General features: G+C 43.2%; 1 protein-coding gene across 10 annotated transcripts in view; it reads right to left on the bottom strand.

Annotated features, from left to right (window-relative positions):
• Window positions 1-23,346, bottom strand: part of LOC145343840 (serine/threonine-protein kinase BRSK2) — an 894,349-nt gene that overhangs the window by 312,737 nt on the left and 558,266 nt on the right. For all 10 annotated transcript variants that reach the window (XM_080190257.1, XM_080190254.1, XM_080190256.1 and 7 more), the window contains one exon: window positions 20,464-20,604. In XM_080190257.1, coding sequence (XP_080046383.1) covers window positions 20,464-20,604 — 141 coding nt within the window. The remainder of the gene's footprint in view (window positions 1-20,463; window positions 20,605-23,346) is intronic.

Below are 23,346 nucleotides of genomic sequence, written 5' to 3'. Positions count from 1 at the left end.
AAGTCCATGATGATTGACTCACATAAACATGAAGATCATAAATATCGTGCCTGTTTGCCATGGACACAAATCCTGTTCTGGCTGCCAATGCTTGTGAAAGGGCCATGACAGGATTTGCAGTGGCGAGAACTCAATTTGAGATCTTCCCCGTCCCCTGCTGGCAATGTCAACAGGTTCATGCCCAGGTCGTGAACCCGAATGCCATGAACTTAAATAGATTTAAATTTTATTATAGGGCTTAACACCGTTGCTTCCAGGATTGTTAGTCAGGAACTATTCGTGATTTTCAAAACAAAAAATCAGTCGTAATGGCCACATTTTGGGCACTGAGTTGAGAATAGGTCCTGGATGGTGAGATACATTGCAGCGCAGTGCCCTGGCACTGCCTGGGGTGGGCACTGTGTAGCCCCACTGGGAAAGTTCCCTTATGTGGGAGCGGAGGGGCAATAGATGAGGGTGGGGGGGCAGTTTGTGCTGGGAGACTATCAGGGGGAATGCCTTAATGCTAGCAGTTGTGCGGGAGGAGCGTCGGATCACCCTGATGCGTGGGGAGGGGGGGGTGTTGCAATCGATGTTTCACTGGTGGTGGTGCGGAGGAGTTGCACCTCTGCGTCCGAGTGTTGGGGTTGTTTCCCATGTCTGCTGGCAGTCCTGATGTTTGTGGGGGAATGCCAATGTTCATGTGGTGGGGGGGAAGATAGGTGTGAACTTTACTTTGATATTGAGGAACCTTTTAAAAAGGGCACCCCATTCTCTGAATCCCAGGTCTTCTGGTCATTTTAGGCCCCGCACCCCCAGCTGGCTATGTAATCCTCACCAGGACATTGAAATTGTGCAGAATGTTGTTCAATCAGGCAAGAAAAGGCAGTTGTGAAACCAATGAGTTTCACACAGTTTTTATCACCTGCTCCAACACTGCAGTTTAAGAAAATTCCATCCACAGTCTTATAAGCAAGATTCTTGTTACTGTTGATTTTGATTGATTAATCTACCTGTAAGGTATATAGTCATTTTGCAAAAGATTACTGTCATGATTTTACAACATATCTTAGAATATTTCAAATAAATAAGTTCTCTTATACCACTGTTTACAATATGAAAATGCAAAATCTTTTGTTTCTGACATGATTTAATAATTTACCTGCGTAGTTATCAAGAAAATTATTCAAATAAACTTATATTTAATAACAAAAATGCAATTAATGTTTATAGCTTTCATAAGTTCCTGTCAGTTCTGATTAATTCTCTTTGTAAAAGTGGATGGAGTAGGGTCAATTGGTGGGCCACAAGATCTTTTGCCCCATCTAAATAGTCCATGAAGAAAAGGTCCAAAAATGGTGGCATGGTGGCACAGTTTTAGCACTGCTGCCTCACAGCACCAAGGACCCGGGTTCAATTCCTAGCTTGGGTTTCTGTTTGTGCAGAGTTTGTACATTCCCCCTGTGTCTGAGTGGGTTTCCTCCGGGTGCTCCTGTTTCCTCCCACAGTCTGAAGATATGTGGGTTAGGTGGATTGGCCATGCTAAATTGCCCCTTAATATCGGGGGACCAGCTAGGGTAAATGCATGGGGTTATGGGGATAGGGCCTGGGTGGGATTGTTTTTCAGTGCAGCCTTGATGGGCTGAATGGCCTCCTTCTGCAATGTAGGGATTCTATGAAATCCAACCTTAAACGTAGGGTAACAAAAATTTATGAGGCTGATTCCTTGAATGAGAGGATTGTTCTCAAAGAGAAATTGAGTAAACCAGGCTTTTATTCTCTTGAGTTTATAATAATGAGGTAATCTCACTGATTTGTTTAAAGCTCTTAAGGGATTTGACAGGCAAGATGTTTCTCTGAGCTGGTTAGGCTAGCACTAGGGAACACAGTCTCAGGATAAGGAGTTGGCACTTTAGAACTGAAATTAAGAGAAATTTCCCCTCTGTGATTCTGCAGAATTCTCGACCCCAAAAATTCACCTTCATTACTTGGGGGTGCGGTGGTTGTTGAATCACTGGGTATATTTATTACAGAGGTTGGTACATTTGTGGACACTCCGAATGAATGCTTATGAGGATCTGGCAGGAGGATAGAGCTGAGGTACAAGATCAGTCCTGACCATACTGAACATCTGAGCAGGCATGAAGAGCCAATGGCTGAATGCTATCTCCCCGGGAATGCATTTCTTTTCACCCCAAACAGATGTCTAAGAGCAAAGAACAAAGAAAGTTACAGCACAGGAACAGGCCCTTCCGCCCTCCAAGCCTGCACCAACCATGCTGCCCGACAGAACTAAAACCCCCTACCCTTCCGGGAATGAGATTTCATCTCATTCATAAGGAAGTCATAGATTATGCTTGAGATATCACAATCTGGAAAGGGCATGTTGCTCATGTCTTCAATACTTGAAGAAAAAAGCCATTTGGAAAATGTACTATTTTATGCTCATCCTGAGCTGCAGGTTCCTTTATGTCTTTTACGTTTTTCAGTTTCTTTATTATTGCTCTCTTGTTACTGCAGTACTGAAAGAATGTTTTCCTGTTAAATGTAGCTTCAGCTGCTACTTCTCTTTTTAGGTCTCTCTTTGGCACACTAATCACCCTATTAACATGTTGCTTCATTTTATTATCATTCTCAGTGAGGCTTTCCTTTCTCAGATGATGCAGAAGCCACTCTTTTTTGCCTTTTAATTTGTTCATTCATTAATTGTGGATAGCCTGTCAAGCCTGGGCATGCTCTTTTAGGAATGTATTTATCCAAATGCTCAGCAGTGTGGGTGGAAAATTCACCTTCACCACCTGGGCAGTAATCTGATATGCCCAGGTTTTAATGGGATAAAAGTGAGGAGGGTTCTACAATCGGCAGGTGAACCACTTTATTGGAATACCGCCTTGGTGTTAATCTTATAAAGCTGTGATCGTTCTTCCTTTTTTTCACTTTAAATGTCCCCCATTTTGCCAAATGTAGCTCTCCTAATTTAGAATCATCTGTCCTGAAGTTATGAGCGCCCAGTCAGAACAATGTTTGGATCCCTACCCTGCTCTGACAGTTCCCACCTGCTAGATCTTCCCAGAGGTGGCCAATAAAGAGGTCACCTCCAGGGTCACTGTCCCGGTGGATCCCTGAGGCTTCAGGGCCTCTGAATGGAAGGACAACAGCAGGAGTGAGTGCTGCCACTGTTGGATGGGAGACCCCTCCATGGGCACCCCCATCTTGAAGCACTTTCTGAACAGGTTAAATATTATATAAAAAAAAGCATTGGCCGTAGCTATACATCCTGTGCTTGGCCACCAACAGCAGCTGTGGCCCACTGATGTCTGTAACTCCAGTGGGGTGGGCTTGGTTTTGGAGGCCTTCCTCAAAATAAGAGGGGGGGGGGCAGTTTAGAACGGAGTTGAGGAGGAACTTCTTCACTCAAAGGGTGGTGAATCTCTGGGATTCTCTGCCCATTGAAATGGTGGAGGCTACCTCATTGAATATATTTAAGTCACGGGTAGATAGGTTTCTGACAGACAGGGGAATTAAGGGTTATGGGGAGAAAGCGGGAAAGTGGAACTGATCCACTTCAGATCAGCCATGATCTTACTGAATGGCGGGGCAGGCTCGAAGGGCTAGATGGCCTACTCCTGCTCCTATTTCTTATGTTCTGGGTGACCCGCCGCTCCCCAGACCAATTGTCAGTAAGCTGCTTTCAGGTGACCGGCAAGCTTGGCCCCCAGTGTTCGGCCTGTCCACAGTCAGGAAGATCCAGCAGTGGCCCAAATCAACCCAAAAATGCATAGATTGGCTAAATACTGCTGCTGAGGGGGTAGACTCTGCAGGTGTTGTGACTCATCTCCAGGACAGGAATGCAATGCACTGGGTCTTTCCCAAAGATTCCTCCAAGACCTGCCCTGAAGTCCATCGCCATGGGACTGGGAACATTTCGCTCTGACAGTAAATAACTGGCTTAGGAATCTCTGACTCCCAGAATATGGGTTGAATTTTACAGGTCTTGATCAGGTGCATTTTCAGTGAAGGGGGAGCTTGTTAAAATAGGGCGGGTGCTTCCCCCAACACGTTCCCACCCGCTCATGAGCTCACCCCCATATTACAGGTGGTGGGTTTGTGTCAGAACTCACCTGCCATATTGAAATTAATAATCAAGATTCAATTAGGGTTGTTTCCAAACCAATTAATCCTGTTAATACATTGCCCGCACTATAGAACATGGGCAACACATAGGTGTGGGTAGTTGAACAGGACTAGGCAGTTTGATATTTTTTAAAATAATTTCTTTTTTTTTAGCATCCCCACAGTGAAGAAGTAAGTCATTTGGCACATCAGGTTGTTTCTGATTTTCTGAGAGAGCATTTTACCCATGCCCTATCCCCATAACCCCACATATTTAACCTGCTAATGCCCCTAACCTACATGTCTTGGGACACTAAGGAGCAATTTAGCATGGCCAATCCACCTAACCTGCGCATCTTTGGACTGTGGGAGGAAACTGGAGCACCCAGAAGAAACCCATGCAGACATGGGGAGAATGTGCAAACTCCACACGGACAGTGACCTGCGGCCAGAATTGAACCCAGGTCCCTGGCACAGTGGCACACTGGTGTGGAGTGGGTCGACTCCACACCAACTTTGCTTTGAGAGGGGAGCAAGCCATTCACCAACCACTGGAATGTTCAATGTTAAACATTATCATTCTGCATCACAGAGGTGATCCTTAACCAATTCTCGATTACAATGAGCATTGCCTCCTGTGGGTGATAAAACTTCATCTACCAATATTGACATGAAACCACTGCAGAGTCGCACCAGTGTGTGTCTAAATAGACAAACTACAAACTGCACTACTAAAATGAATCAAGCACCAGAGACTAGCTGAACTGCCCAATGCAGAATGCAATCTGGATGTCAATGGCATCCACTTGTCCCTTGCAGTGATGTTCAGCACAGATATATTTGGCCTTTCTTTTGCTTTCTCCCAGCTCTGAGAAATGAAATATAGAACAGGATTAAAATTGAAACTTTCAACAGCAGGGTTGGGAGTAACCTGAATTGCTACGCTGTTCAGTTGGATCGAACAGAAAATTCTGCTGGTGGAACCTCTATTATGAAAATTTTCATTCAGGAGCTGTGCAAACAAGTTGCTCTAAATAATAAGGTCAAAATACGAACAGTGAGAATTTTGCCAGCCGGCGGGAGGCAGGATCATGGCATGGGAATGGTCAAATCAAGAGTGGAGGTGGGGAAGACATGCCTGATTGACAGCCTGACCATGTCAGGGCAGGTAAGTAACTCTTGCCATCAGGAAACATACCTAAAGAAATGTTACTAATGGCAGGGCTGGTTTTGCACAGTGTTCCTGCTACAAGGAAATGGGAAGCAAATTTAAGTATTCTATTGACCTATGAAGTACCATTGTACCAGGCTTTGGCATTTTGCCAATGAGTGTTAGGAGGCTGCCAGCTGAATGTCAGCAACCCAGGGAAGAATAGAAGTATTATTTCTATTTGAAGACAGGGCTGCAGGCACTCTGCAATCCCAGCAATTAGCTCAGAGGGGCTTCCCTTCCATCTGGAGTCGTACGTGGACCAGACCAGGTAAGAATGGCAGATTTCCTTCCCTAAAGGACATTAGTGAACCAGATAAGTTTTTACCACAATTGACAAAGTTTTCATGGTCATCATTAGAATTTTAATTCCAGATTTTTATTGAGATTTAAATCCCGGTGCCAAGAGCATTACCCTGGGTTTCCGGAGTACTTGTCCAGTGACAATACCACTATGCTCCCGTCCAAAGTCTTTATTTAAAATTCTCTTTGGCCTACCTTTTGTAGGCTGTAGGGAGCCTTCATCAGTTGTGGGCACCATTGCTGGTGGTATTGCTGAGGCTCCTGAGCTGCGGGCTATTCAGATCACCTGGCAGCTTTCTGAGTCGAGACATTCCCCGAGTGAGGGGCAGAAGTCTGTCTTTGGTTAATTAATGCTCCAGGGAGTGTTAAACAGCTGCGGGATTGTCCACATTTGCAGGGGGTATGTCTTCGTTGACATTTCCAGGGCAGGTAATGAAATCCTGCCATCTGGAAAAAATCCTGCCGGAAGTCACTGAAAACATTAACCAGCATGAAATTATTTTAACAACCAGAGGTTGAATGGTCCAAGTTTTATTTTCATATTGTAATATTTTCTGGGGCTGGCACACCAGAAATAAGGATACGTAATCTCTTTTAAATGTATGAAACCTGACAATACTCCAAACCTGAAAAACCACAGATCCAGAGCTTAAGAGCAGCTACAACACACCAGGCAGCTATTCTTTTTTGCACGGTGGCACAGTGGTTAGCACTGTTGCATTACAGCTCCAGGTATCTGTGTTTGAGTCCTGGCTTGGATCACTGTCTGTGTAGAGTCTGCACATTCTCCCCATGTCTGCTTGGGTTTCCCCTGGGTGCTCCAGTTTCCTCCCACAGTTCAAAGATATGCAGGCTAGCTGCACTGGCCATGCTAAATTGTCCATTAGTGTCCCGGGATTCGTAGGTTAGAGAGATTAGCAGAGTAAATACGTGGGGATAGGCCCTGGGTAAGATTGTTGTCAGTGTAGACTCGATGGGCTGAATGGCCTCTTCCTGACCTGTAGGGATTCTATGGATTCTAAGTATCAGGGGGTTAAAAAAAGGACATTGCATTGTGTGGGGAACAAAATTGCTTTGTATGCATCTCAACAATTTCCACAAAATCTTAAGATCAGGGCAGAGTAATAACTTTCATGATAAATAAAATGCTGAAGATTAATTTCAGTTCCATCAGTCATGATTAACTTGTTGTGAAAAACACAGACATTAATTGGTGAGAACTCCTTTACACCTGGCAAAATCAACAAAACTGAAGACTAATTATGACCGTCCACAACCAATGCCTTTCCACCTATAAAGACATCAATGGTAACTTTAATTAATATTCACACGAGTGGTTATGTAGCCTGATACACATCAGCCTTCATTAAAAAGGTCAACAGATACATGCTGCAAAATCAAAGCATGCCCGTCAACATGCAATCATACACAAGGCATTTTGCACATAGTTAGTTACCTTGAGATCAGAAGATTATAATGAATGAGTTCGCTTCAGCGTTTCAAAATTAATTATATCCCCTTCAGAAACCACAGACACAATGACCTTTAGACTTCAGCTTGAAATCTCTCTTCTCTCATCTGTGGTTTAGGTTTGAACATGTGAGCTTTTTAATAGAATTGTTTTTCATTTTTACTTCCCAGCATATCCCCAGCAGCAATGACAGAGACAATAGTGCAGGCAGAGACTTGCCACTTTTCGGATCCATCAGTTTTGCGTTATCCAAAACATTTTTTCCTGAAATGTATCAAACTCAACTCATATCAATGAAGAAAATGTCAACATTCAGTGCACTGAAGTACAAAGCATGAACCTCATAAAGTGGAAGTGATAAACAGGCAAACTGGACTCTATGACCATTGGGTTTTGCCTCCAATTTGACAATACACAACATGACAATAGCAGACCAAGTCTGGCGCAATCCTAAAAGCATGTACTATTTGGAACCTTCACAATAACAGAATCTTTCTACTTAAAGTTTATTTAAGAACATAAGAACATAAGAAATAGGAGCAGGAGTAGGCCATCCAGCCCTTCGAGCCTGCCCCGCCATTCAATAAGATCATGGCTGATCTGTCGCTGCTCAGTTCCACTTTCCCGCCCTCTCCCCATAACCCTTAATCCCCTCTCCTATCAAAAACCCATCAACCCGCGTCTTAAAAATATTTAGCGAATATTTATTAGCGTTACATTAACACTGCATTGAATTTACTGTGAAAATCTCCTAGCCGCCACACTGCGGCGCCTGTTCGTGTACACTGAGGGAGAATTTAGCATGGCCAACGCACCTGACAAGCATGTCTTTCATTCTTGTGGGAGGAACTGGAGCACCTGGAGGAAACCCACACAGACACAGGGAGAATGTGTAGACTCCACGAAGACAGTGACTCAACCTGGAAACTGAACCCAGGTCCACTGTGTCATCGTACACCTGATCTGGAGAGTTCTGAAAACCGCAACTTGTTAAACAGAGGTCATATCTAAAAGGAAAATGCTACAAACCAAATCTAAACGTGAGATATTTCAGTGTTTTTCTTTAAATTTCTCCTTACACTTGGCTATGAAGCACATTCTCCATATTAATGCTGCTGTGGCAAGTACTGTCAACCTCAAATTCTGTGTGGAATTACACAAGACCCTTTTATTTATAGGAAGAGAAATACAAAATAATTACTATAAAACCAAAAACACTGAAACACAAGATACCAGGTCAGAATTCAAAAAAAGCATGTGGGCGTGCTGTAACATGGTAAAGAAAGATTTTTTTTAAGCAAAAAAATACAATCTTCTTTAGTAGATAATCATATTCAAATATATTCTAAATTTACAGGGGATGAAATTCCTACTGTTGATAAATTTGGCTAAAAGAAAATTGTTGTGAATGCAAACAAGGAATCCCACTTTGTATTTGCACAATAATTTTACTTAACTGTAGCCGAGAGTGGGGATTTGATGTGGACAATGGTTTCACCTGATTAGGAAACTCCAACACCTTGAAAATAAGAATCCCAACAGAATGTGAAGTAATATTCTGTGGAGGCTAATAAGTACATTGTGTCAGGTGGCAATAATTCATGCTAGTTAGAATAAAAGAAACAATAGCTTGAGCGAATTATGATTTAATAGCCTGTGCTCGACAAAGTGCCCCAATGGAATTTTAAATCTGACATGAACAATGGACACTGCTTGGGTAGTTGTAGGTGTTGAGTGACATGCAATTATGGCCATTCATTGCTTTCTGGGAAAGACCTTTGTAAGTCACTCCTGTCAGCCAGCATTACAAGAGAATATTTTGTACTCATAAGAACTAACCAGACTGAACTCCCAACTTTCATTTCTTCCCTCATTTTCATACCTATTTGCATTGTGTGTCAGTGCTACATCGGATATATGATCAAAGTGGATAATGTACATCACCTTCCTCGGCCAGGGGAAAAAAAATCACAGAGATATTGACAAGTAGTTCCAGAAGAACATGACAGTTCTGCCCCTTAAATCCATGTCAGCTCCTATTCAGTTTATTATAAACCCATCACGTGTACAATTCTCACTTCCAGGTTTTGGACCAGCTTGGGATTTCTCCTCGCAAGACGTGCTACAATTGTCTGATCCCTGAATAAAAGGCTAAAGGTAGTTACTGCAAGTATCCAGCCAAATGACATTTTCACAGCACTATAATAATGTGTCAGATCCTTCTGCAAGGCAGAAGTTCTCCTATTCCGCACCAAACGACACATAGCTACCAAATTACAAGACAAATCTTAGAGAACATTTCTGAATTAATTCTTTTGTGTACACAAATGTTTTGAGTGAGCCTGTTTTTTGATGCTACTTTTAGGTTCTGCAGGCAGAGGATCTTTATTTTGGGATTTTATAGACATGACAGGGCTGATATTGTGATGAGTCACCGGCAGTATTACTGCCTTTTGAAGAGCAAAACCCTGCAATTTTGGATGAAGAGTATGACTGAAGCAAATGAGAACATAAATGCGTCCCTGTGCAATTGGTTCCTCTGCTTGTATTGTGTGGATCAGGCTAATTAAGGACACATGGTCAAAATGTGACTTGGGCAGTTGTGCAAAATGGTAGTATCAATTCGGGCCACCTGTTTTTACATTTACAACACAGAAAATGTCCATTCGGTCCTAGGCCAGGTTTTATAATCAACATGAGTTTCACCCTATTCCATCTCCCTCATTTTAAGCTTTCCAAGTATCTTTCTATCTCTTTGTCACTCATGTATGGTTTCCTTTTGAAAGCACCTCAGCCATTTGCTTCAACCAATTCCTGTGCTAACAATTCCACATTGTAACTACTCTTCAAGGAAAGAAATTCTTGTTAGAACCTGGAATCTCCATAGTGAAGAAGGCCATTCATCCCATCAAGCCTGCACTGACAATAATCCCACCCAGCCCTATGGCAGTAACCTCATGCATTTATCCCAAATTCCCTTGACACAAAGAAGCAATATAGCATGGCCAATCAACCTAACGGGCGCTTCTATCCCTACTGAATTCATTAATTGCTAGCTTTGTTATGAGCAAGATGGGAGGAGCATGCAAATGATTTAGATCCATTACTCCACAGATCCTACCATTTGTTTAAAAGTTTAAAATTAAATTTAATTATTATAAAACAATACTTTCTTAAAACAAGTTCCAAGAACTGGTACACTCAGAATTGTACTCTGCAAGTATAACTATCTCTTCTTTTTAAAAGGTGCTTTAGCACACACACACAAAAAGAAATAAAGGACAAATAGATGGGAGGGGGTCAACCTTACCAAAAAATTCTAAATTCAGGATGGGCAGGAAAACAGAAAAGTTTCAGATCTACTTTTTGGATGAGGTCAAAGCTGCTATCCCACACACTCAATGCATGAAAAATCAGCAAAAACGGTTCCTCGCCTATAGAGGAACAGGTAGGGCTTAAGTCACCTGAATGCTGGCTGAAAGTGACACTGGGCAATGGCCAGCCCAAGCCCCCCCACCCCGCCACCCCCCATGATCGGCTTCCGCACACGGCTAGCCCCAATCGTCCCCCTCCCTACTCCACAATGCAGAGCAGCAGCAAGTCCCCCCTCCCACCCCATACCAATCGCAACTGCAGAATGCCCCCACAATCCGCCTCTCGGCAGGCCCCAGTGGGAATCGAACCCAGATCCCTAATGCTGTGAGACAGTCGTGCTAACCATTGTGCCCCATTCCACCCTGCAGTTAGTAGCCTTTACAGGGATCATAACACTTTCCAAAGGCATTTACCTGTCCTGACCCACATTTCTTAGCAGAACTATGCACACAGTTGCAAGAAGATTAGCCAGCCAGTTCCAAGTCAGGAGTGGCTGCTGTGACTCTAAAGGTTAAGGTTCCACTGAATTTTACTTGACAGGCTCATTCTAAGAAGTTCTAGCTACATCTTCCAATCTTTGATGGCACTTCACATCACTAACACATTATGGAGTAAAGCTTCATTTTGTTCTTGGTAGGGAGCCTTCCCTACTGTGGTGTAATAATAGGAATTACAGCGGACAATTTCCTGACCATTTAAAGTAATGTTTGGGAAAATCGTGTTCAGCACCAAACAGCATTTCCAATATTTACTCTTGATAGATGGGGCTCCCTACCAGAAGCGTGAAATTAGAAATTACCTTTTCTTTGCCAGGGCCATTGATTTCATCAATTTTTGTTTTGAAAGGACCTAGTAACAAGAGTGAACCTTCCACTTGTATGTGTGGTAGGATTCCCATAAGTGCAGTGCAAAATTGACTGCATTAATATGTTCTTGCTTTCCCCTATCACCTACCCGACATCATTTAAATCAAGAAAAGGCTACCAGTCCATGAAATTACAGCAGGTCTGTGACCATTGACATAGAAATATGCAAGTCAATGCCCACTCTGCTGGTAGATGCAATGATTCCTACATTCTGCAGCAATCATAGAATCCCTGCAGTGCAGAAGAGGCTATTTGGCCCATTAAGTCTACACCAACTCTCTAACACAGTATCTTACCCAGGCCCTCTCTCCCTGTACCACCCCTGAAACCCCTCACATTTACCATGGCTAATCCAATCCATCTAATTTACAAACCTTGGGGCAATTTAGCACGGTCAATGCACCCACCCTGCACATCTTTGGACTGTGGGAGGAAACCAGAGCACCCGGAGGAAACCCATGCAGACACAGGTAGAATTTGTAAACTCCACACAGACAGTGACCCAAGGCCAGAATTGAACCCAAGTCCCTGGAGCTGTGAGGCAGCAGTGCTAGCCACTGTGCCACCATGTCAATGTGACAATGCTATGTGAAGACCAAGATGTCAGTAAAATGGCTGTTGAAGACATCATGCATTTGTACTGCATACATAACTTGTGACAATGTTGCGCTACCCAAGCATGAGACCTGGGGTAATTAAGGTACAATGCAACCCAAATCCCTCCAGGATGTGATTGGAACATAATTCTAACTCTTGGAAAACAGGGGTGGGTAGAAATGAGTACTACAGTACATGTCCACACAAGGTGTTCAAAATTGTCGTAGTTTGTTGTGTCAAGTGTACATGGGATGTGGGTCACAGCTAATGTGGGTGGCCTTGAGGTCTGCTGCCTGCGCTGTTTTAAAGTTCTTACAGGGCTGTGTCAGTCTAGTGACTGTGACGGGGTGGCTGGGGTAGGGAGGTGGAGTGGGATGTGATGAGAGGCAGGCCAAATGGACTGAGTGGATGAGACCCTGAAAGAGAAAGCAAAATGGTACCCAGTGTGGGTTGGGGAGGGGGACTGGTAATAAAACTCTGCAGTGGCTGCCCAGGGACCTTAAACATTGAGTCATGACAGCAAGGTGATTTTGGGATGATGCAGCCTGAGTTAGAGGGGTGCCTAAAAGCTTTGCCCATCCCTGAAACAGAAAACAATTGTGCCCTCTATCATTCCTGAGGCCTGAACTTAGCCTGAAATGGAGTAAGACCTCCTCCTTTGGTGGCATAGTGGTTAGCACTGCTGCCTCACAGCGTCAGGGGACCCGATTCAATACATGACTTGGGTCCCTGGAGTCTGTGTGGAGTCCGCACGTTCTCCCCGAGTCTGTGTGGGTTTCCTCCAGGTGCTCCAGTTTCCTCCCTCAGCCCAAAGACGTGCTGGTTAGGCGCACTGGCCATGTTAAATTCTCCCTCAGTGTACCCGAACAGGTGCCGGACTGTGGCGACTAAGGGATTTTCACAATAACTTCATTGCAGTGTTAATGTAAGCCTACTTGTGACTAATAAATAAGCTTTTAATACTTCAACCTTCTTTGTGCTTCATTCCAATGCTGCGCGGGATCCTGACTCTAGATTCAAGTTGCATTTATGCTGTGACTCCAGGGTTGATGTGGAATAGAATTGATTGGTTTTAAGGCTATGGGACATACCAAGGTGTATCTGTGGGGCACTCTTACTTCTTCTGGTCTACAACCAAACAAATAAAAAATGTCACTGACTTTCTCAGTCTCTTAGGATCCTGATTCTTCTTATTGCCAGGCTGGCTTGGATCAAAAGTCAGACCCTGTTGACATCATCAGAGCCCTAGCTCCATATTTAAAGAGAACCTTCTGCTCTTGTCTTCTCAACTGTCAAAATAACAGCTTCAAATGCAACCTGTGAAAATACAGTGTGATTGGTGTGGCCAAATTGCTATGACCATTTTAACTGTTACAATCGGCCTCAGTATCATAATCTGATATCAGCCAAGTACAATTTTAGATTTCAACGCGGATCTGGAGGGGAAGACTGAAAATAGCTGCTGCTTTGCCAACAAGAGGAACAGACTGCTTTTCTGTTCACCGCCAAGCAGAATGCTGGTGAGAAGAGATTCCCTGTTTGAAGAGATGAGACATTCAGAGATTTAAAAACTAAGGAACCCCCAGAGGATGCCTTGCTTCTGGAAATCAGTTTGATGATTCGCAGACGATTGACTGTAGGAACTTCAAAAGGATCTTGAAAGACAATAAGACAAAGGAGGGAAATTAGGCCATTTGGCCCATTGAGTCAGCTCTGCCATTCAATCATGGCTGATATTTTTCTCATCCCCATTCTCCTGCCTTTTCCCCATAACCCCTGATCCCCTTATTAATCAAGAACTTGTCTATCTCTGTCTTAAAGACACTCAATGACCTGGCCTCCACAGCCTTCTGCGGCAAAGAGTTCCACAGAGGCCAATTGGCCCAACGAGTCTGCACCGACCGCATTGCCAACCAGGTCCTATCCCCATAACCCTATGCATTTACCCTAGTTAGTCCCTTGGCACTAAGGGGTAATTTAGCATGGCTGATCCACCCAACCTGCACACCTTTGGAGCATAGGAGGAAACTGGAGCACCTGGAGGAAACCCACACAAACACAGGGAGAGTGTGCAAACTCCACCCAGACTGTGACCCAGTTCAGGAACTGAACCTGGTCCCTGACGCTGTGAGGCAGCAGTTCCAACCACCATGCCACTGTGCTACCCATTAGGCAGAAAGTTGAAAACCAGGAGTGAAGGGTAGTAATCTCTGGATTACTCCCAGTGCCACATGCAAGTGAGAGTAGGAACGAGAGGATAGGGCAGATGAACGCATGGCTGAGGAGCTGATGCAAAATGCAGGGATTTAGATTTTAGGAGCATTGGGAACTCCGGGACGGGTTGCACTTGAATTAAAGGGGGATGAATATACTGGCAGGGAGATGTACTAAAGCTACTCAGAAGCATTTAAACTAGTCTGGCAAGGGGATAGGACCCTTAAGAGTAGTGAGACAAAGGGGACATTGCAGCTAATACAGAACTTAAAGAGAGCAAATTAAATAGACAAGCAGACATCAGCACTGCAGGGATCAAGGGGAGACGGATCAATTAAACTCCACTTATTTCAATGCAAGAGGCCTGACGGTTTAGGCAAATAAATTCTGGGCATGGGCGGGTACAAGGGACTGGGATATATAGCTTATGGCTTAGGGAGGGACAGGATTGGCAACTCAATGTTCTAGGGTACAGAAAAATAGAAAGGGAGGCAAGAGAGGAGGGGGAGATGCATTTTTGAATATATATATTTTTGAAAACATTACGGCAGTACTTAGAGAGGATATTCCTGAGGGATAGTCCAGTGAGGCTACATAGGTAGAAGTGAGAAATAAGAAGAGGGTGATCACTTTGATGGGACTGCATTATAGGACCCCCCAACGGGAAATTGAAGAGCAAATATGTAGACAGATTGCAGATAGCTGCAAGAATAATAGGGTAGTAATCGTGGGGGTTTTAAGTTTCAAACCATAGACTCAGACTGCCATAGTGTTAAGGGCTTGGATGGGGAGGTATTTCAGTGTGTTCAGGAAAAATTTCTCAATCAATGTGTAGATGGCTTTACTAGAGAAGGGGCAAAACTGAACCTTCTCTTGGGAAATAAGGCAACTGACTGATTAGTGAGGGAACACTTGGGATCAGTGACCATAATTCGATTAGTTTGAAAATTGTTATGGAAAAGGATACGTCCACAAATTAAAGTTCTAAATTGCAGCAAGGCCAATTATGATGGTATTAGAGAAGAACTTTCAAAAGGTGATTGGGGGAAGCTGTTCGAAGGTAAAGGAACATCTGGCAAGTGGGATGCTTTCAAAAGCAAGATAATGAGGGTTCAAGGCCAACATATTCCTGTTAGTATGAAGGGCAAGGTTGGCAAGAATAGGGAATACTGGATGACAAGAGATATTGAGACTCTGGTCAATAAAAAGTGAGCATATATCAGGTATAGGCAGCTGGGGTCAAGCGATTCCCTTGAGGAGTTTAGGGGGTGTAGGTATATACTTAAAAGGAAATTAAGAGGGAAAAACAGGAAATTGAGATAGCTTTGGTAGATAAGGCAAAGGAGAATCCAAAGAGATTTTAAAAGTACATTAAGGGCAAAAGAATAACTAGGGAGAGAATAGGGTTCCATAAAGGTCAACAAGGTATTCCATGTGTGGTGCCACAGGAGATAGGTGAGATCTTAAATGAATATTTCTCATCAGTAGTTAACATGGAGAAAGACATGAAGTGAGGGAACACAGGGAATAGTGATGTCTTGAAAAGCTTCACATTACAGAAAGGGCATCTGAATTCCCTTTTAAAATTTCCCATCAATTGATTCTCAGACTCTCTTTGTCTTTCATTTCCTTTTTCACTTGCCTCTGTATTTCTTTGAACTCAGACTGATTTTCCATTGCGGACTGGTGCAACCAGTGGGAAAAATGAGGTGGAAGCTACAGGCCCCACTGACAGTTTCCTCCGCCATTACCATAGAGTCCCCAACCCACGGACACAGAATAACCCACCCCATGGACACAGAACGACCCACCCTGCTGTGGAATACCCATCCGTCCCACATACAACACTCTCCCAGCACTGTCCCTGGCACTGTCTGGGCATGACCCTCTCCGCCTACTCACCAGCATGCCTCTTGAAAGTTCTGCTTGCCAGGTTCATGTCAAGTAGATCTATCACGATTCTCGTCGACATGCCCTCATGCAGATGCGAATGCACAATTTAATGGGGAGAGGCTCTGTCAGGCCTGAAGGCTCACAATATTTAAATATATACAAATGGGGATGCCAGTGTTCAACGTTGAGATACCCATTACATCATTGGCAGGAGGCAGGGACAATCATAGCAGGAAATCCTGCTGGCATTAAACACAATTCAGGCTTCCTGCAGGACTCTCTACCCCCCGTCACTCAGCTTGCCCCCCAAAAACAGGAGTGCAAAATCCTCCCACAATAGCCGTCATATAACCTCTCTCTTAGCAACGATCACCAAAGTTCGATCCTGAATTATAAGCCACTTTTTCACAATTTAGCATGGAAATGCAAAGGGTGCTGGTGATTATATGTCCAGCAGCAGAATTCAAAGGGTGGTTGTAGGAGCGGACACCAGGGCAGGATGTGAGGTTAGTCCCCACTGGGAATGCCAGGAAGGAAGCAGTAAAAGAGAAAGACAACGCCATTGGAGTTGATCCTCTTAAAAAGGCAACAAGCAGGGTCACATTGACCCAATGGACAAGGCTGTGAATGACGAAGGGTCATCCAGATTTGAAACATTAGCTCTACTCTTATTTCAAGAAGAAATTAGATATAGCTCTTGGGGCTAAATGGATCAAGGGATATGGAGGTATCAGAATATTGAATTTGATGAATAATGAATGGCAGAGCAGTCTTGAAGGGCCGAATAGCCTATTCCTCCTTGTAGTTTCTCTGTTTCTATATTTCTTTTTCCACATCTGCTGTCAGACCTGCTGAGACTTTCCAGTATTTTCTGTTTTTGCAATGGTGGCCTCGATTGAGATGACAGTAGTTGAGAAAGAAGACTGAAGAGTAGTTATGGGTTAGGGTAGCATTAGTGGGAGAAAGCTCATTAAAGCTGAGAAACAATCGGAGGCGTAGCTTGGTGAGAGGAAGGAAAAGACAGACAAGTAAAAGGCTTGAGGTGGAAAACTGTAGGTAAACTAATTTGGAGCTGTAATCAAAATGCGCAATAAATCACATAGGCAAAACAGAGATATATGAAGGGATGGGTTGCTGTACATTGTGTTTCACTTGTTGGATGCCTTTGCTAAAGCAATTGGTTGAAATTAGAAACTCAGTATTCACTCCTGACTACAAACACACTGTGCAGCACCATTGGACTCGCTTTTATTTCTGTTTCTTTAATGGAAATTTTGCTTTGAGCTGAAGAATTGCATAAAATAACCAACAGATTCTAACTTTAGAAAGCTCTGTTCCAATTTTAACACATCAGGTTGTGGCCTAATGTTCCACAGAACAAAAATTGCCAGTGTCAACAGTGAACTATACTGAAGGGATAATAATATTGTACAACACCATTAATCTACTGTGCAGGATTGCTTTATTTGGCGCATTTCTTTATAGTGTTGTAACAAGGTTGAAGTCTCATTGATCACTTCTACACATCACATAAACTTCAAAGAATTCTTCCACAGAATACATTAATAGAACATTAATATCGTTCCAGCTACTCATTTAGTTAAAAATACCAAAGTGACATTGTCTTAATGGTTGATAGACTCTCTTGTTTAACCTGTTGCCTAATTAACCTCAAGTTATTATGCCTATATTTAAATATATTTGCATCATAATCAGTTTCACATTAACGTTGATGCATAAATTAAATTACAAATTCGACTGGCTTTTCTTTTAGAATTTGCTATGAAATGGTGAATGCATTTTAAAATCATCTTTTTTAACCAATATTTCTATTTTGACTGAGACGCATTTTACAAAATGCAAATAATAGGGCTAGAATATAGATAGGCTAATGTGGCATTGTGCATCAGGGACATAATGTATTACTGTTCTCTTTCATCAAGATAAGCAACATGCAGAAACAGATTACAGTAATAAAATCATCACCAAAATAAGAAGCTCGCAGGATACAGAATAACAAATAAAATGATGAGTTTACAGGGCTCAGATGTTTGCAAAGGGTTGCAGTTTGCTCTTGTGACTTACCACTCAAGATTTCACTCTTACAGCTCATTGTTATTCTAAATTAATTTCTTCCAGTGGTGTACAAGTAAACTTATGTCCACTACATTGTGCAGCCTTTTCCAAACAACTTGATATAAAGATGAAAAAAAAGTAGGATATTTACTTGATGGATCATCATCCAATAACATGTAGGCATCCAGCTCTTTCCAGGCTCCTTTGATGTGCATTAAGGTGACAATGACTTTCTTGGAGCAGTGAACATTCTTCACTCACCTTCTGGTAATGGTATGAACTGGCTTCTGATGTTTGCTCTTTTTTTTAATCATTGTCCTTTCCTCCCTTGTAACAGAGTGTTCCAACAATACAGCTCCCGAGAACTTTCATATCACGATTTAAACCAAGCTATGCATTCTCTGACATGAAGGTTCAATTCAATGGGAAATGAGTTTGGGGTTTCCACTATTCTATCAATAATAAGCCCCTTTCATTCTCATAGTGACATTTGTCTTTTCCTCGCTGTTCGTGTTGGCTTCAATAATCAGTCATTTTGTACCAGCCTTAATATACATTGATTCTCTTGGTAATTGGCTATCACTTGTTAGACCTGAAAGATATTAATTCCACATCAGTCACAATGGGCAGCCAGCTATGACATAATGATGAAACAAACTCCAGTACATCGTAAATACGTCATACAGGGATGGCCTGGAGCTATAATCTTATTTTAGACTTCAGATAAATTAATTGATTGACAATGCCAACCTAAAATTGCTGTGAGGTAATCATTGTTCTCCAAATTTCTAAACTGTAAGGCAGTCATCCTCCCAATTCTTCTATGCTACTCAGAAACTTAAGACTATTACAGACGCCACCTCAAGGTCCTGGAGAGGTGCCATCAACTCTGTCTGAGATAGATTCTCTGCATCAGCTTGGAAGACAGGCGTACTAACATCAGTGTCCTTGAAAGAGACAAGAGCACCAGCATCAAGGCCATGATCATCCAAAACCAACTCCATGTGCATCAGATGTCAGAGTCCCAACTGCTAAAGCAAATCTTCTTCTCCCAGCTCAAGGAGGACACCAAACAAGAGGAGAATAAAGGAAGCACTTCATAGACACTCTGAAGGCTTACCTCAAGAAATGCAACACAGATGTCAACATCTGGGAGACCCTTGCTCAGAGGAGACCTACTTGGAGGAACCTCCAACAAAAACAGAAACAAAAGCTGTTTGAAGGGACTCAATTCTTCAAGAACACTTGACAGCAAGAGAAGGTGCAGAAAAGGAGCCTGAAAAATAGTAAAATCATAGTATCCCTATAGTGCAGAAGAAGGCCACTTGGCCCATCAAATCTACACTGACCACAATACCATCCAGGTCCTACTCCCGTAACCACACATATTCACCCTGGGTTAATTTAGCATGGCCAATCAACCTAACCCACACATCTTTGGACTGTGGGAGGAAATCGGGAGCACTCAGAGGAAACCCACACAGACACAACAAGAACGTGCAAATTCCACATAGATAGTGACTCAAAGACAAAATTGAACACAGACCCCTGGCGCTGTGAGGCAGCAGAGCTAACCACTGTGCCATTGTGCCATCCTGCAAATGAATGCTAAAAATCTCGCATCCAAGGACCAATTCCACCTTCCAGAAGGCAATCACATGCCAAGTGTGATTAGGCAGTTCTGAATTGATCTGCGTTTAGTGTCTAATGTTGACGCTAGTGCGCACTAACCATCCATTTACCCATAAAAGAACAAATTGTGCCTCACTTAATGTTGGGACAGAAAGTGACTGAGATTGAGCTGGATAAGTTTGGTTTGAATGGTTGAGCTTTACAGACATGTGAAGAAATCCTCAATAGTTCAGAGTTTTAAAATCAGAACTTTGGAAATAATTCAATACTTTCCACATGGTCAGTGTTACTAAATATTTGCTGCAACTTCCAGAAAAAAAATGCTAATTTACAGCTGCCTATCATGTAGAAATGACGTTGGTTTTGGATGCTGCAATAAACTCCATAAGGAAACTTTCCAAAGTTGAATTCAGCATCTCAGAGGAAATTTAACTAATTATCATATTTTTGATGCAAGTCTCAAGACAAATCCCCTTCCTGTTGTTAACGAATGTGCTCAGATGAAAGTCATATGATATCAAACGATTTCTCTCAATTTATTACTTGCATCAAATTTTAATAGCATCCCAATAGTAAAGAGTCGACATGTACACAGAACCTTGTCCTCATTGATGTGATCATTCTCAACAACTGTTGAACAGTTCTCTGGCAACAAATGTTCCATACAATGTATTTTTATACAAGCAACTTTAATGCTTTTCAGATTAACTGTGGTACCAATGCTTTAGGCTTACCATATTGAATGACTATGGCAGAAATCTAGTGCAGATATTATTTGTCGGAAGAACTTTCTGGCCTCCTTTGGTGTCAGTCGTCCTTTTTTCACAAGATAATCAAAGAGCTCTCCCCCAGAAACATGTTCTAGCACCAAGTACCTGCAAAAACCAAATAACACAAAACAAATCAAAAAGTGATGATAAAAGATCTGATGAGTTATATAACTGTAACATCTTAAATTGGAGGAACATTCCATTCAAGGGGTTTGTACCTTTCTTGAAATGTTTTGACAAATTCTTTACCTGGTTTGCCAATCAACATGTCATCGTGGCAAAACACAAACACAATGCTCTGTAAATAGTGCACCCGATGCAGAAGCATCATGTAGTTATCCTCCCCACCACCGTGTCTAAGATAATGATTCTTTATGACATATTTGCTTATCACAAACACACACTCAATTTTGGTAAATATGATACACCACTAATTCAGTTAAGATCAAGTCTTTAACTAGTTCACAGGTACAAAGAACAGTACAACACAGGAACAGGCCCTTCGGCCCTCTAAGCCTGTGCTGATCACGATGCCTACCTAAACTAAAACCAAATGCACTTATGGAGTCTGTATCCTTCCATTCCGATCCTATTCTTCTAGATGCCCCTTAAATGCTGCTATTGTACCTGCTCCTACCATCTCCCCAGGCAATGTGTTCCAGACATTCACCATCCTCTGTGTAAAAAACATACCTCGCACATCTTCTCTGAACTTTTCTCCATGGAACTTAAACTTATGTCCCCTAGTACTTGGCTTTTCTACCTTAAGAATGAGCATCTGACTATCTACTCCCTTGTGTCCCGAGGTTTGTCTCTTTAAAGTTAGAACAATATCTAGTTATTTAAAGAAAATATTTTTCTTCCCCACCAGAGTTTCAAAGGTTCATTTGGATCAGTTTTTTTTTTACTCATTCATGGGACAGGGGCATTGCTGGCTGGCAAGCATTTATTGCCCATCCCTAGTTGCCTGAGGACAATCGAGAATCAACCACTTTGCTGTGGCTCCGGAGTCAGATGTGGGCCAGTTGTGGGGCAGAAAGACAATGATAAAGTTGGAGGTCATCTCTATACTTGCCTATTCCAAAGCACTGCTGGCTAACCTCCCATGTTCTACCCCGAATAAATCTGAGGCCATCCAAAACTCTGCTGCCCATGTCCTACCTCCTACCAAATCCTGTTCACCCATGACCTCTATGAAGATTAACCTACACTGGATGGAGAGAGAAACAGAGTTAATGGTGCAGAATTTTACAAGAATGATTCTAAGTGTCCAGCTGGCATGAAAATGGGAGAGTTCCCAATTGGTTTTTTGGGTGGGTTTTCACACCCAATCTTATGGACTTAAGACATTGAAAAAATAATCTAGGCTGTTTCCAACTGCGGCAAGCAGTGGACTGGGCTTAATTCAGCAGCCAGTCTATAGAGAGAGTCATTGTGCATGTGCAGACCTCTGATTCTGCACAGGTGCAACTGCAACAGCAGGGATCTGATAGACAGAGAGAGAGAGCTGTCAGGCCCCTGCTGTTGCAGGCAGCCAGAACTAACCAACCCTCCCCCCACCCTCCCCACTGTGCCAACTCCCTCCCACAGTCAAAGGGGCCCTCAGCCAATCACGATCCCAACACCGCCACCCAGACCCATTGTGCCCCTCCCTCCAATCACAGGCAGAGTGCATAGCGGCTCCTCTCACCCTGGTCTGATCACAGGCAGAATTTGCAGTGGCCTCCCCCTCCCTCAGCGATTGGTCCACCCCTTCAGGCTCTGCCCAGTTTAGGCCTTGCCCCCTATAAGCCTGATCTCCCACAGGCCCCACCCCTAGCCCTGCCCTCATTCCCACACCCCCCAGTGGCCCCACTCTGGCACTGCTCCATTGGCCCCACCTCCTGCCTGGTGAGCAGTGGGCATTGCTATGGTGGCAAGATCGAGCTGGCACTGCCCCAGGCACCCCCCATCCTTTAGCCTCCCTGGGAGGCTTCAATTGCCTCTGGTTCCACCAGCGAGGCCAACACAACTGACCCCCATTCATGGGGAGCAGTGCTTTCCTTGCCAGAGACAACCTTTCTCAGCGAGGCCATAAAGCCAAGTGAGTCTGGACAATTCAACGCCGGGGTAGCTAAACACATGGAAATAAAGATTTCAATAAATTTCAATAATTTATTCAGCCTCTTGCCCATTTCTGGTGTGAAGCAGACAGCGCCAGAAATCTGGCCATCATAAGATCGCAGGAGCCAAGAAATCAGGCATGATCCTTGGGCACGCTCAGCCCATCGATAGCGGGGCCAGCCATAAAATCCCGGCTGATGTTTCAGTCTGTCTTAGACAGCTGAAGCCAGGGAGGAACATGATGGATAGTATTAAGAGAGGGGTGGAGTAGGTGGAGCAAAATATCTCAGGGTTAGGTGTGAGTTCTGTTATTGACACATTCTGCTGCCTTACTTTTATGCCACTTGCAGCACCTTCGTTTTACTCTATAACACTATTTCTAACATCCATTTGTTTTGTGTCCTTGGCATATTTGTCTAATCTCTCAAAGCTCCCACCTATCCCTGACGTACTTTCCTCCGCCTCTCTCAAACAGTACAAAATCCATCACATTTTTCCCTCCTTATCTCTGAAGATGAGTTACACGAACTTGAAACACTGGGCGAAATTACGCGGCCTCACTCGAACAAGTCCAGAAGATCTCACCTGAGGTCAACAGACATTTCCATTGTCCGCCCTGCTCCCACTCTGACTCCATTGCAGGCAGGGTAGTAAATTTTTGGTTAACTCTGTTTCACTTGCCACAGATACTGCCAGACCTGCTGAGTTTTTCCCAACATTTTCTGTTATTATCTCCCACAGTAT

The sequence above is a fragment of the Carcharhinus amblyrhynchos genome, chromosome 6 (genome assembly GCF_965287045.1).
Source record: "Carcharhinus amblyrhynchos chromosome 6, sCarAmb.v2.hapA, whole genome shotgun sequence".
NCBI lineage: Eukaryota > Metazoa > Chordata > Chondrichthyes > Carcharhiniformes > Carcharhinidae > Carcharhinus > Carcharhinus amblyrhynchos.
This window is presented reverse-complemented; position numbering and strand designations above follow the sequence as displayed.